Below are 16,022 nucleotides of genomic sequence, written 5' to 3' on the forward strand. Positions count from 1 at the left end.
ACTTCAGATATTGTTGCTGCCACAGACAAAAAGGATAAATTCTATCGAAACTGTAATCGTTTCGGGCACCTCTTCTCCGACTGTCCTTCTATTGAATGTTGCACATGTCACCAAAAAGGTCACATTAGCTACCATTGTTCATAGTTGTTCTGCCATTATTGCAAGCTCTCGGGACATTTGATTACTACCTATTCTACTCACCCACCACATCCTGATCAACTTAAGCATCTTTATCGTCCCAACTTCTCCAATATTGTACTTGCTTCTGCTGTTGCTATTACTACTGAATCTACAACCTCTGCTCCTCTTAACCTGTCTCCTGTGTCTTTATCTGATATTGTGTCTCTTCTTCAGCATCTTCTCTCCCTTTTTGGTAATACTCCTGCTGCTTTTTCAACTCCTCCAGGCAATTTTAAATGGTATTTTGACTTAGGTTGCTTTAATCATATATCTCCGTTGTGTAATATTTTCTCATCTCTGCCTACCACTACAAATGCACCTTTTGTCAATACTACTAATGGTTCCCTCTTGCACGCAACACACAAGGATTTAATCTCCCAGTCAACTCTTAATCTCCCTGATACTTATTATATTCCCAAATTGAACTTTAATCTTATTTCTATTGGTCAACTTGTTGATCTGGGTTTTGATGTCACTTTTTCCATTTCTGGTTGTCGTGTACAGGATCGCCGGATGGGACAAATCATCGGGATTGGACGTATGGTCGGAAGGTTGTTTGAACTCGAGAATTTTCATATTCCTCCCGTGCCAAATCTCTGTGCTGCTTCTTCTCCATCTACCCTTCACTTATGGCATCAAGGTCTTTCCCACAGCTCCTTAGGAAAATTGCATCATCTTGTGTCTCAGGGTGTTTTGGGTCAGGTTCCTAACGAGTCTTTTGATTGTATTTCTTGTCAAACTGCGAAACAACCTGCTTTATCTTTTCACAATAATTCCTCTCTTGCTTGTTCTCTTTTTTATCTTATCCACTCTGATGTTTGAGGACTCGCTCCCACCGCTTCTATGAGAGGCGCTCAATACTTTGTCATTTTTATTGATGATTATTCACGCTTTACTTGGGTTTATTTGATGACTAGTCGCCATGAGTTACCTCAGATTTATATTAACTTTGCCACTATGATTAAAACTCAGTTTTCCAAGGGCATTAAGATTTTTCGATGCGATAATGCTATGGAATACCGTGATTCCAAACTTTTAGCCTTTCTTGCAGAACAGGGTACTTTGTCTGAGTTTTCTTATCCCGGTACGTCTCAACAAAAATGGACGAGCTGAACACAAACACCGTTACATTCTTGACTCTGTTCATGCAATGCTTCTTTTTTGTTCGTGTCTTGAGCGTACTTGGGGTGAAGCTGTTCTTACTGCTGCTCATGTTATCAATGACTTCCTTCTTCTATTCTTGGTAACGTTACTCCCTTTGAGTATCTTTATCATACCTCTCTAGATTACAGTTCTCTTCGAGTTTTCGGTTGTATCTGTTTTGTTCTTTTTCAGCCTCATACAAATAATAAACTTGAACCTCAGGTTCGTATGTGTTGTTTCCTTGGTTATGGCACTGAACACAAGGGTTATCGTTGTTGGGATCTGATGCACCACTATTTCGTGGTACATTTTATACTGAATTTAGTGGATTTTATCCATTATTCTCACATTTAATCATATAATTCGCATGTTTTATACTTTCCATCCTAATTTTGTGCTGTGCTTAAAAACATGTTTCTTTGGCCTTAAAATTGCTAATTATTAATCCTCTCTTATTACCATTCGATGCTGTGATATGTGTGTTTAATGTTTTCAGGTTTTATAGGGCAGCAATGGCTTAGAGGATGGACAGAAAGCTTGCAAAATTGGAAGGAATACAAAAAAATTGAAGTTTTGAGAAGCTGGCATCGACGCGCACAAATGGGCGATGCCTACGCATGACCAGTGCAGCAGACAAGCGACGCGTACGCGTGGATGACGCGTACGCGTGACAGAGCGTCACGTGCTGCAATTTACAAAAAACGCTGGGAGCAATTTCTGGGTTGATTTGGACCCAGTTTCAAGCCCAAAAATACATATTAGAGGCTGCAGAGTGGAGCTGGAGGGGAATCAATCATTCATACTTTTATTCACACAATTTTAGATTTTAGATGTAGTTTTCTAGAGAGAGAGGCTCTCTCCTCTTTCTAGGTTTTAGGGTTCTTAGGTTTAGCTCTTCTCAAATTCAGATTTCTTCTTTACTTTACTTTAATTTAGTTTCTCTTCTACTTTTATTTGTTCTAGTACCTTAGTTATCTATTTCTCTTGTTCATTACTTTATGTTGCCAATTTATTTTATGAGTTTATGTGTTACTCTCAATTTTCATTAATACAATTTATGTTTCATGTTTCTTATTGTTCAATTGCTTTGTTATTGTTATTTCTTTGCTTTGGTTAGTTTTAGATTTTGCTATGTCTTGTTAGTTTTCTATGTTTTTATTTTATGCCTTCCAAGTGTTTGATAAAATGCTATGTTGGATTTTAAATTAGATTTTTATGTTCTTAACTTGGATTGATCAATTAGAGACTCTTGAGTTATCAAAATTCTTTTGTTGATTGGTGATTGAGACTTGCTGGTTGGCTTAGGCTTCACTAAATCTAGTCTTTGATTCAGACTTGTGAACTTAAGTTGATTTTGCTCATTTGACTTTCCTTCATTATTAGAGGTTAACTAAGTGAAAACAAAAGGCAATTACCATCACAATTGTTGATGATAATGAGGATAGAAATTCCAATTCTCAATCCTTGCTAGGACTTATCTTAGTTGTTATATTATTTCCTTGTTATTTACATTACTTGTCTCTTATTACAAAAAACCCCAAAAATACTTTTCCAAAACCAATTATAAGTTCACTTCCCTGCAATTCCTTGAGAGACGACCTGAGGTTTAAATACTTCAGTTAATTTTATTGGGTTTGCTTAAGTGACAAACAATTTAAACATTGATTGAGGTTTAATAGTCGGTTTAGAACTATACTTGCAATGCGAAAATTTTTGTGAGAATCTTTACCGACATTTTTCCTCCGTCAAGTTTTGGTGCCGTTGCCGGAGAATTGCAAATGTGTGCCTTATTATTGGTTATTATGAATATTGTGAATATGTTTGTCTTTTCATTTCTTTGTTAGTTGTTTCTAGTTTTAGGAGTTTATTTTTATTATTTCTTATTAGATTTTGTTTTTATTTTCTCTTGTTACTATGAATTCTCACCCCTTTAGCTATGAGTGTGATTACAATTATGTTGTAGGAAGTAGAGATTACAATGAAGGCTTGCATCAAGGATGGGACAATCAAAGATGGGAGGAGTCTCAAGGATTTGATCAACCCTCTCGACAACAACCTCCACCAATGTACTATGAGCAAGAGCCATTCCAGTATGCATATCAATCCAATATCAATCCCACCATATGCCTATGATCCCCCTCCTCAACATAGCCCTCAACCACCATACTCACAAGTCCCGTTTTACTAAACACATTCATATGATCCTAACCCTTATCCACCATACCAACCACCTTATGAACCATATGAGCCATACTTAGAACCACCCACATTCCAACCCAATTACTCCCAAGAACCACCACCTCAATATACACCACCACCAATGTATGCGAGCTTTTAACCACAATATGATCCTAATTATGTTAGCCAAGTGGAACAAGAGCCACATGATCATTTTAAGGAAGCAATGGATCAACTTCAAGCAACAATCCATCAAATGGAGCAAGAGGAAAGCCACACAAAGCTCTCATGGCTAACAAATCTCAACTTGAGAACAAGGGACTGAAGTGTATTGTGCAACAAGTGGAAAAGATGGAGAGTGTTGAACCGCCACATCCTTATCATGATGAACCACCCTCTTATCATGAACCTTTCCTCCCAAGTAATGAACTCTCATATCCACCCCAGTCTCCAATAGATAACACCCTTGGTGTTCTTCTTCAAGAGCAAAGAGAGATACAGCGGACGACACTAGAGTTCATAACTACCTTGACCGAGGTAGTAGATAATTTAGCTTCATTGCAATTTGACATTCAAGGAACTCCCATGGCTACGTGTGGAGAATTTAATAAAGAGTGTAGCATGAAGGAGAGACTAGAAACTCCGGTGGACAATGAGGAACGTGACTTTGTATTGGAACAAGTGTAGGAAGTCGTACCTGTTGAAGAGGAAGAAGTGGTTGAAGACTTAGGAGATACTGAACCTCCATGGGAATCTAGAGTTGTAGAGTATTCCTCCAAAAAGCTTGAATTCGAGGTTGAGAAGACTAGTGCACAACCTCTAAGGCTTATTCCCTATGAAGAATTGGATGGGATAGATCAAGAGACAAGTTCCTTTGGTGATGATGATTGACGTTAGAATTTTTGCTGGTAAAGAATTTTATAAAACTAGTCGCATTGTAGATATAGTTTCTAAACCGACAGAAATCCCTTCGTACAAACGTTTTGGTTGTCACAAGTAACAAACCCCTAAATAAATTGATAACCGAAGTATTTAAACCTCGGGTCGTCTTCTCAAGGAACTATAGGGAAGTATGTTCTTATTATTGGTTATGAAGATTGTAAATTGGGATTTTGAGAGTAAGGAGCAAGTAATTTAAATTGCAATTAAATTAAGTAAATGACTGTAAAATAAACTTCTGGTAAGGTGTGAGAAATTGAAAGTCCTGTCCTAATTATCCTTATCAATGGTGATGAGAATTGAGTCTTAATCCTAATTTCCGGTGCGTGGCCTCTGTCACGCGTCCGCATGGGTCATGCGGTCGCGTCATCTGGAGTTTTCCTTATCACGCGTTCGCTTCGGTCATGCGTCCGCGTCATCTGCGTTTTGCTCGTGGAGCGCGTTCGCGTCATTCACGCGATCGCGTCGCACTCTCTTCGCGCTGGGCATGCGGCCGCGTCGCCCACACGTTCGCGTTGCTGCCAGTTTCTTTAAAAATTCCATTTTGTGCTTTCCTTCCATTTTTGTATGTTTCTTTTCCATCCTTTAAGTCATTCCTGCCTTAGAAGATCTGAAACTACTCAACGCACAAATCACGGCATCGAATGGTAATAAAGGGTAATTAAAATAATTATTCTTAAAGCATAGGAAACATGTTTTTCACATATCTCACATAATAAGGAAGGAAAAATAAAACCATGCAATTAACATGAATAAGTGAGTGAAGGATTGAATAAATCACTTAAATTAGGCACAAAATATATCATAAAATATGGGTTTATCAATGATCATGAATCAAGTCTTTCTAATGATAAATCTACACCCACTACAACATTTTGGGTCTATGGCCATGGTTTTTTTGGTCACGGCATGGACCCTCTATGGTCACGGTTTTTTAGGGTGACAAAAAAAAAGCTATGGTCACGGTTTTTTTGGAAAGGGTGACCATAGAGTACCTATGGTCACGTTTTTTTAAAAAAGGGTGGCCTAAAAGGGTTTATGGTCACGATTTTGAGGGGTGACCTAAAAGGATCTATGGTCACGGTTTTTTACAGTGACCAAAAAGGGCCTATAGTCACGGTTTTTTAAAAAAGGTGACCTAAAAGGGTTTATGGTCACGGTTTTAGGGGGTGACCTAAAGGGGTCTATGGTCACGGTTTTGGGGGTGGCCTAAAAGGGTCTACGGTCACGATTTTGGGAGTGACCTAAAAGGGTCTATGGTCACGGTTTTTTACAGTGACCAAAAAGGGGCTATGGTCACGATTTTTCAAAAAAGGGTGACCTAAAAGGGTTTATGGTCATGGTTTTGGGAGGTGACCTAAAGGGGCCTATGGTCACGGTTTTGGGGGTGGTCTAAAAGGGTCTATGGTCACGGTTTTGGGGGTGACCTAAAGGTGTCTATGGTCACGGTTTTTTACAGTGACCTAAAAGGGGTCTATGGTCACGGTTTTTGGAGGTGACCTAAAGGGGCATATGGTCACGATTTTGGGGATCGCCTAAAAGGGTCAATGGTCATGGTTTTTGGGGTGACCTAAAGATGTCTATAGTCACGGTTTATTACAGTGACCAAAAAGGGTCTATAGTCACGGTTTTTCGGAAGGGTGGCCTAAAAGGGTCTATGGTCACGGTTTTGGGGATGACCTAAAGGTGTTTATGGTAACGGTTTTTTACAGTGACCAAAAAGGGGGTCTATGGTCACGGTTTTTTGGAATGGTGGCCTAAAAGGGTTTATGGTCACGGTTTTGGGGGGTGACCTAAAGGGTCTATGGTCACAGTTTTAATCATTTGAGTTTTAATTAATTAAGCTTTTTAGGTATTTTTCATTATTTTAAATATTTTTTCTTTTTAAAATTTAAAAATTTTAATAATTAAAAACTAATAATAATTTTATATAATTTACTTTAAATATTAAAATTTTAAATCTAATTTTTTAAATAAAAAATTAAGTTGAATACTATTAATAATTTTAAATTAAAAATAATTTAAAACTTAATAATATAAAAAATAATTTAAAACTTAATAGTATAAAAAATGATTTAATAACTTAATAACGGATGAAAAACTAGTCCAATGATCATTTATATATAATGCTAAATTCGTTTTAATTATAGTTTAAGTTTTAGCCATGGTACGGTATAAGATAATTGGAAAAATATAAAAATTAATTTTGTACACTAAAAATTTAACCATTAAATTGATTACTAAGTATTGTGCTTTAATTAGGTGGAGAAAAAAAAATGACGCCGTCTCTTGTTTATTTGAAAAAAAATTGAAATACGCTGAAGGAAATTAAAAGAACTGAAGGAAATTGAAACCCCCCCTCCCTTTCTTTCTTTCCCCAATTCATCGTAACACTAAGAGTGAGACCTCTGAAGGAAATAGAAACGGCAAAACCCTAGCCCCTCATTGCCGCCGCCGTCCCAAGCTCCTCAGCGCCACCGCCGTCCCAAACTCCTCAACGCCGTCGCTTCTTCCTCTTCCCTATTTTGCAAAACCTAGAAAGCTCAGCACATCGTCTTCGTCTTCGTTGGCTTCTCTGTTCGTCTAAGGTTAGTGGCCTTTGCTCTTTGGGTACTACGCTCGTTAAGATCTCTCCTTACACCTTCTCCGCCGTCGGCATCGCTGTCTCCATCGGTGTCTCAGTTCTCGGTGCTGCTCCTCTCCCGTGCAGCGCCATCAATTGCTGACACTCCATCCTCCATCGCACTGCGGCTCAGACCACAGATCAAAGGCACCTCCTTCGGCGACGCGCAACGGCATCCACTCTCATCATTCGCGTCACGTAGCCTCACGGACCACTGGTGCTGCATCCATTGTGGCGGCAGGGGCACCTCCTTCTGCAACGCGGGGCGGCATCCACCCTCCATCAATCACGTCGCATAGTCTCACCACCGCTGCTCCCTCCATCTCGCTGTGCATACAAGTCGAATACCGGGCAGACCTTTCCTCTTCTGTCCTCCTCTTTTTCTTCCTCTTCTTGGATGTTTCTTTTTATTGTACATGGATATTTTTCAATATAATGCGGATATTTCTTTTAAGTTTGATGGATATTTCTTTTTATTGTATATGAATGTATTTTTATTGCACTGCTGAAGTCTGACATTGCCGATGACATTGATGGCGTGACAAGAGAGGGGAGAGTGGAGTGGCTGCGGTGAAAATAAGGTAATGAAAAAAGTAAAAGATGTAATTCGGGGTAAAGATGAGTAACTAGATTGGGATGTTTTATGTTTAGTGGGCCGAGATGCAACTCATTGTTCATGTTATTTGCATTTCTGTTGTCTACCTAATAGAATTGTAAATCAAATTAAGATATATGGTAAAAATTCGCATGCAGTTGTTTTCATGTGAAATTAATATTTAAAAATTATTAGATAATTAAATAAGTTTGACTAAATTATTATCTAACAATTTTTAATTATCAATTTCACATTAATTAAAATAATTGCACGTAAGTGTTTACCAAGACATATATATATATATATATATATATATATATATATATATATATATATATATATATATATATATATATATATATATATATTATGAATTATTTAACTTTAAAATAAGAAAATATCCTTCTGGAAAATTATTTCGAAAGGATAAATCTTTTAGCTTCCATGTTCAGATACCAAATCTCAATTAACAAGTGCTGTCATTATTAGAAGAATAAAAAAAGAAGCATTGTATACTTCTACTTTTGAGTAGGTGTCGTAAGCGCTTCCATCACCATTCACCAATTCTATCTGATGTGTACCCCATTATACTCGGTAATAGGATCATAACTGACGAAGCCGAACATAAAGCCCGAAAACAAACAAAGCAACAACGAAAACCTTTGACTGAGTCATCAACAAGTCCGCGTTATCTTCCAACCATTACCTACAATAACGGAGCCCACTACCCAAACACGATCACAACTCTGCAACAGTCAAAGATACCAGCAACGGCACCCATCAGACATATCGGAACACACAAATCTCAACTAACACCTTACTCACCTATAAAACCAAGCCAAATAGCCTATGAACAGTCAGGTTACATTACTCGCTCTAGTTTATTTCTCTTATTCTCTGATAATCCCTATTCTTACTTGAGCATCGGAGTACTTTTTGCAGGTGCTCCCGCTGCCGTGTTTCAAGGTGCCGAGGTTCTCTTACAACGCTGCTCCCTAGACGACATATAAGCTCTTCCCAGGACGCAAGCAGCTAACTTTGGCGTCATATACCTCGGTTCACCTAGGACGGAACATTTGGCACCCACTGTGGGGCCCAGAAGTTACACTAACCCCACTCTTTTTCCATATAGTACATTGTATTTTCTTTCTGCGCAGGGTTTCTCAACCTTCACACATGGCCGATAATGGAGTTCATCAACCCACTCAGGCCGAACTCATGGCCCAGATGGCCGAGCTACAAGCAGAAGTCAAGAGATAATTCCAAGAGGATAATTATCAACCCTGAACAACGCCAGTAAACAAGAGGATAATTCCAAAGGCTCAACCTAAGGCGGCATAGACCTTTTGGGTGTCAACCCTCCAAAGGAGAGGCTGACCTTAAACAACCCGTTCTCTGAAGAAATCACAAATTACCAGATGCCAAAACACTTTACACTACCTTTCTCGCTCGAGCCATATAAGGGGATTGGTGACCCCCGGGCTCATATTAAGAAATTTTAGTCTATGATATTTTTTAATGGACCTAATAACGAACCTGTGCTTTGCAGAGCTTTCCCTACTTACTTTGATGGAGCTGCTCTACTTTGGTTTTCAAATTACCTGCAGGGTCAATCTCTTCTTTTGAAGAGCTAGCAAGGTCCTTCATCGATTACTTTGTGGCAGCACCAATTTACGTACACGGATCGGATTACCTCAGCACCATCTGCCAAGGTCCCCAAGAAAGTTTGAAAGATTATATGACCAGATTTACAAAAGCAACCATGGAAATATAAGACCTGAACCCCGCCGTCCACCTACATGCCCTCAAGGCAGGCCTACGGCCCGAAAAGTTCAGAGAGATGATTGCAGTCACAAAGCCGAAGACGTTAGAGGAATTCTGAGAGAGAGCAGCCGGACAAATGGAGATCGAAGAACTCCGTGAGGCCAACAGAACAGAAAGAAAACCTAGAAGGGAGGAGGACAGGATACCAAGGTCGGCGAACAACAAAGAGCACGGCAAACCATTCAAGCTCACCCCAAAATTTGACAACTACACCAGATTCAACACAAGGAGGAAAAAGATAATCAAAGAAATACTCAATGCTAAAATCATAAAACCACCAGTAAGAGCTGGGATCTATCAAGACCAGAGGTTTGTTGACAAAAGCAAGCACTGTGCCTTCCACCAGAAGTATGGACACACAACCGATGAATGCGTGATAGCCAAAGATCTATTGGAAAGACTAGCTCGGCAAGGCCTCCTAGATAAGTACATCAAAGGAAGAAAATACAAAGAGGGCGATAAGGACAAAGAAGAGCGCCAGCAAACCTCGGGAAGCAAGAAAGCCAATAAATGGTCAAACAACGCCCCACCTAAAGGGGTTATAAATTGCATATCTGGAGGATTCTCCGGGGGAGGTGAAACAACTTCGGCAAGGAAGCGTAGCTACCGCGCAATGCTGGCAATTGAAGGAACAACACCACATAACAACAAAGATGCACCCGACCTAGAAATCACTTTCAACCAGGATGACATATGCTCGGCCGCACCACACTCAGACGACCCAGTGGTAATTTCCATCCAAACAGGCGAGCTATTGGTAAGAAAAGTCCTTCTGGACCCAGGTAGTAGTGCCGACGTTCTTTTTTACAAAACTTTTCTAAAAATGAAAATATCGGAAAGACTCATACAACCCTCAGCCGGAGAATTAGTCGGATTATCCGAAGAAAGAGTTCCAATTAAGGGTTATATATGGTTAAAAATGATAATGGGAGACCCCCCATTATCTCGGATCATCGACATACAATATCTTATAGTTGATTGCCCTAGTCCTTAAAATATTATCCTCAAAAGGCCTGCTCTGAACATGTTCAGGGCAGTAGTTTCAACTTTTCATCTATGTGTCAAATTCCAGGCACAGGACGGAAAGATAGCGACACTCCATTCAGATCGTCAACAAGCTTGGCAATGCTACAATGTAAGCCTAAAGAGGTCGGCTCCAGGAAAAGAATTCCAACAAGAGGTCAAAGCAATTCACAACACAAGTGAGGTGCTATCTCTAGCAGAGCTTAACCCTCGTGGGGACACCCAAGAAAGGCCTCAACCAGCAGACGAGCTCCAGGAAGTCCCGCTGACGACGAAACCAGAACAAGTCACATACATCGGTCAAGCACTACAAGGGAAAGAAAGATCGGAGCTCATAAAAGTATTACAAGACAACGCCGACTTATTTGCCTGGACCCCAGCAGACATGCCAGGAATAGACCCAAACATTATCTGCCATAAGCTCGCCACTGACAAAACCAGCCGACCTATAGCTCGGAAGAAGAGAAATCTCGGAGCAGAAAAATCAAAGGCAGCACTCGAAGAAACCGAAAAGCTTCTTAAAGCTAACTTCATCAAAGAAATCGGATTCACCACATGGCTCTCGAACGTGGTAATGGTAAGGAAAAACTCAGGTAAATGGCGCATGTGCGTCGACTTTACGGATTTAAATAAGCCATGCCCTAAAGATGCCTATCCTTTACCTTGTATTGATAAACTCGTAGACAATGCATTAGGTTTCAAAAGCTTGAGCTTCATTGATGCATACTCTGGCTACAACCAGATACTCATGCATCTAGAAGACCAAAGCAAAATAGCATTTATAACTGAACATGGAAATTTTTGTTATAGAGTAATGCCATTTGGTCTAAAGAATGCAGGTGCAACTTACCAACGACTGATGGACAAAGTGTTCCATCACCAAATAGGTTGGAACATGAAAATCTATGTGGACGATATGGTCGCCAAGACCACTCAGGAAAGGTCACACTGCGACAACCTCAGAGATATTTGAACAGATCCGAGCATACAAGATAAGACTCAACCCAGAAAAATGTACCTTTGGGGTGCAAGGAGGCAAATTTCTCGGATTCATGCTAACTTCACGAGGAATTGAAGCAAACCCTGAAAAATGCGAAGCAATACTTAACATGGCGAGCCCTAAAACAATAAAAGAGGTACAATAATTAGCAGGAAAGATAGCAGCACTATCTCGGTTTCTACCATCAGCCTCAAGCCGATCATACCATTTCTTCCAAACAATAACAAAGAATAAGAAGTTTCAATGGATAGAAGAATGTGAGAAAGCGTTCGCCGAGCTCAAAACCATTTTGTCATCACCACCCGTGCTGTAAAAACCAGAAGTCGGTAAACCTTTATACTTATATTTATCCGTTTTTAATCATTCAATAAGCTCGGTTTTAGTCATTGAGACAGGAAAAACACAACAACCGGTATACTTCGTCAGTAGAGTAATGCAATCAACAGAACAAAGGTATCCGAAGATAGAACAACTAGCTTTAACACTTGTAATAACAGCAAGAAGACTCAGACACTACTTCCAGAGCTACACAATAATAGTAAGGACAAACCAACCATTAAGACAAATACTAACAAAACCAGAACTAGCTGGATGACTCACCAAGTGGTCCATCGAGCTCTTAGAATTTGATATCCAATTTCAACCAAGGTCGGCATTAAAAGCGCAGATCCTCGCCGACTTTATATTAGAACTAACCTCGGACGAACACAACAAACTCTGGGAGCTACACGTTGACGGAGCATCCAGCTGAGGAGGAAGCGGAGCTGGGATAATCCTAAAAGAAGGAGACAACGTGGTGGCCGAACAATCCCTCCAATTCCACTTCCCAGCAAGTAACAATCAAGCCGAATATGAGGCCCTCGTAGCCGGACTCAAGCTCGCCCTCAACCACCAAGTACAAAGCCTAACAGCACATTGTGACTCCCTCTTGGTTGTTCAACAAATCCGAGGAGAATATCAGGTAAAGGATCTCTTGCTAGAGCGATATTGGCTCGTAGCAAAGGATCTCATCTCAAAGTTCAGTTCATTCATTATTCTACATGTGCATAGAGAAAGGAATGTTAGAGCAGACAATTTTATCCAAACTTGCCGCCACTAGGGCAGACACACATACATCGGCATTATCACAGCTCACACTTAAAAAGCCCAGCATTAAATTACTATCTATAACAAGCATTAACCACCTCCATGATTGGAAAACACCTTTTCTTGAGTACGTTAACACAGGTACCATACCCAGGGACGAGCTCAACCCGCAACAATTCATACGAAAAGCAAGTCTCTACACAAACATAGCGGGAGAACTATACAGACACGGTTTCTCACAACCATTGCTAAAATGCCTAAGTACTGATGAGGCAAAGGAGGTGATGGACGAAGTGCATGAGGGCGTATATGGGAACCACATCGGAGGACGAGCTCTCGCCGCAAAGATCGTCCGAACAGGATACTATTGGCCGACCATGAAAAGAGATTGCATAACAAAAGTCAAGACGTGACAAATGTCAAAAGCACGAAGCCATCTCTACAAAGCCAGCCGAGGTATTACACAGCATGGAGGTAAGCTGGCCTTTCCACAGATAGGGGCTTGATATCCTCGGCCCATTTCCAATAGCGCCAGGTCAGGTAAAATTTCTTTTAGTATCAATAGACTACTTCTCAAAATGGATAGAAGCACAACCCTTAGCAAGAATAACAGTCGAAAAGGTAAGATCTTTCATATGGAAAAACATAATATGCCGATTTGGAATACCAAAGGAAATAATATCAGACAATGGTAGACAATTTACAGATAACAAGCTCGGCTTATTTCTAAAAAAATTTAATATACAGCACCATTTTAGCTCGGTCGAACACCCACAAACCAATGGGCAGGCCAAGGCTGCTAACCGAGTTATATTGCAGGCAATAAAAAGAAAGCTCGACAACACGAAGGGTGAGTGGGCCGAGCTAATCCCAAAAATATTATGGAGCTACAACACAACAATACAAACCACCACAGGAGAAACACCCTTCAAACTAGTGTACGGGTCAGAAGCGCTAATTCCAGTAGAGGTCGGAACTCCCACAATCAGAACCGAGCTATACGATGAGCAACACAACACATACATAAGGAACACCGAGCTTGACCTCGTCGAAGAAGACAGAGATATCGTGACGATCAAACAGAGGGCCATGAAATAATTGGCAGAAAGAAAACACAATAGAAAATTCATTCCAAGAACATTCACTAAGGACGACCTAGTCCTCAGACGAACCGAAGATGCGGGACGACCTCCTTCGCACGGCAAGCTCGCCACATACTGGGAAGGACCTTTCCGAATAGCAAAAGTAATCAGAATGGGGGCTTACCAACTACAAACATTACAAGGCAACCCAGTGTCAGGAAACTGGAATGTTTCATCATTAAAAATGTATAGATCATGACTTGTACAATCAGCGGATGAAGGTACTCTTTTTTCCCCCTTAGAGCTTTTTTCCCAAAACAAAGAGGGTTTTGCCTAAGGAAGGGTTTTAATGAGGCCGGACGCCCAATATATTCAAATGAACGTGATTAGTTCTTTCAAACAAACCCAATCCTAACAAACAAAATGCAAAAACAAATAAAACGTACGCCACAAAAATCACAAGAAAGTGATATAGTCAACTTGGCCTTAGCTCGGCCAAAACAAACACTATCTGAGTTCAAAATAGCAACAAAACAGTGAACATGACCAAACCTCGGTCAAACAAAACTAAGTCAAACAATAGTTAAGAGTTAACAATACATATCCAAAATAAACAAGGCAAAACAAACTAAGAGGGGGGAGCATTCTCATCATGCTCCTCCACAGTGCCATCTACGATTAGCTTCCCATCAATCACGATCTTAGTCGCATCCAAACGATCACAATCAAAATCAGGGGCCAATAAGAAAATCTGGCTAACGGCACGATCAAAGCCGGAGACAAATATCTCCATTCCCGCTTCCTCCAGTTCATGAACCCTTGCAATCAACTTCCCCTTATAAATGTCACTCTCTTTCATATCAGCCTGCAGCAACCGAACTTGGTCCTTCAAACGAGCCACCTCCTCTTCAGATTCCTTTGCCTTAGCCACAGCACTAACAGCAATATCATCTTTTTTCTTTGATAACTTCTCCAGTTCAACAATTCTCGTCTTATATGACCTCTCCAGGTCAGAGACCTTATCAATAGCCTCCCGCTGCTCAGCACCTATGAGCTCGGTGGTGCAGCCGACACACATCAGACGAGAAGCAACGATCTGCAAAATTAACACCATATAAGAACAGAATAGCAAAAGGAAACATAAAAGAACACAGAGGAAGCCGAACATAACCTGAACAAACTTTCCAAGCGCCTCCATACCAACCCGACGAGTCATCAGCATATCCCCATGATACTGGGACGCTCTGTCTACCACCTCGGCAAAATTAAACTGATCGCTCCACAAGGAGTGGGAGCTAGATCCCGAGATAAAGCCATGAAGCCTTTTTTGATGATCAAAGGCGGCTTTATCACCACCAACGACCTCTTGATCACTCTCTGAGATAACCTCCACAGACTTATCAATATCACCTCTCTTCCTCTTATATGAAGATGCCGGCTGAGCAGCAGAATAAGCTACTTGTCCACCATCATCCTTCTGAACTCCTACACCACTAGTATCCTTCTCCTTTTTCTTTTTCATAAAGGACTGAAGCCGAGAAGGATCCAAGAGGGGAACTCGCCCAATTACAAGAGCAAACCAATAATTAGAAGATATTACAACATCAACACAAACAAATAACAAAGCAAAACGTTACCTATATACACTTTCAAGCCCTCACTGTCACCAGAATCATACAAACGCAAAAGCTCGAGAATCGATAAACACACCCCGTCAGCAAAACTTTCAACAAGAAAATCTAAAAGGGAATCCTCCTCCTCACTCCGCTCAGCAGCCTCAAGAATTTGACTCGGCTCAGAACACCAGTAAAGAGGAAACCTTTTGAAAAGCTCATCGTCTAAATAAAATGGATACTCAGCCTCAACCGATCGAACTTTCATAAAAAGAGACTTGAAGTTTTTAAAAGAAGATTTATACAGAAGAAAGAGAGAACGACCCGGAAAACTACTAAGACAAACCCACAAACCCTTTCGAACCCCTTTGGCTTGAAACAGTGAAAAGAACAACGACAACGAGCAGGGGAACGAAAGAAAATCCATTAAACACTGAAAAGCATGAAGAAACGCCCAAGAATTCGGGTGTAACTGCGAGGGCGCACAGTTAAGTTGAGTAAGAACATCACATTCGAATAAGGAAAAGGGAAACTTAACGCCAAGTTCAATCATACAGGGAGTATACATATAGAAATACCCCCAATCACCTCTCCTCTCGCACACCCTATCGCTACTAGAACAAGGAAGAAATTCAACGGCAACGTTGGAACCACTCTTCACAACATTCAGACCTCTCAAATCAGCCATGGACTCAACACTGGTAAACGATGAGGAACGAGTCCTCACATCATCATG

At 40.5% G+C, this 16,022-nt stretch overlaps 1 protein-coding gene across 1 annotated transcript; it reads right to left on the bottom strand.

The window, feature by feature from the left end:
- Positions 1-14,301: 14,301 nt before the first annotated feature.
- LOC148546520 (uncharacterized) lies at positions 14,302-14,895 on the bottom strand. Its single transcript, XM_088498441.1, has 2 exons — positions 14,845-14,895; positions 14,302-14,769 (listed from the first exon to the last, which is right to left on the bottom strand). The coding sequence occupies exons 1-2, from the start codon at positions 14,893-14,895 to the stop codon at positions 14,302-14,304; spliced, it is 519 nt and encodes a 172-aa protein (XP_088354567.1).
- Positions 14,896-16,022: the final 1,127 nt, after the last annotated feature.

The sequence above is a fragment of the Arachis ipaensis genome, chromosome B9, assembly GCF_059453495.1.
Source record: "Arachis ipaensis isolate K30076 ecotype BB chromosome B9, ASM5945349v1, whole genome shotgun sequence".
In the NCBI taxonomy this organism is placed as follows: Eukaryota; Viridiplantae; Streptophyta; class Magnoliopsida; order Fabales; family Fabaceae; genus Arachis; species Arachis ipaensis.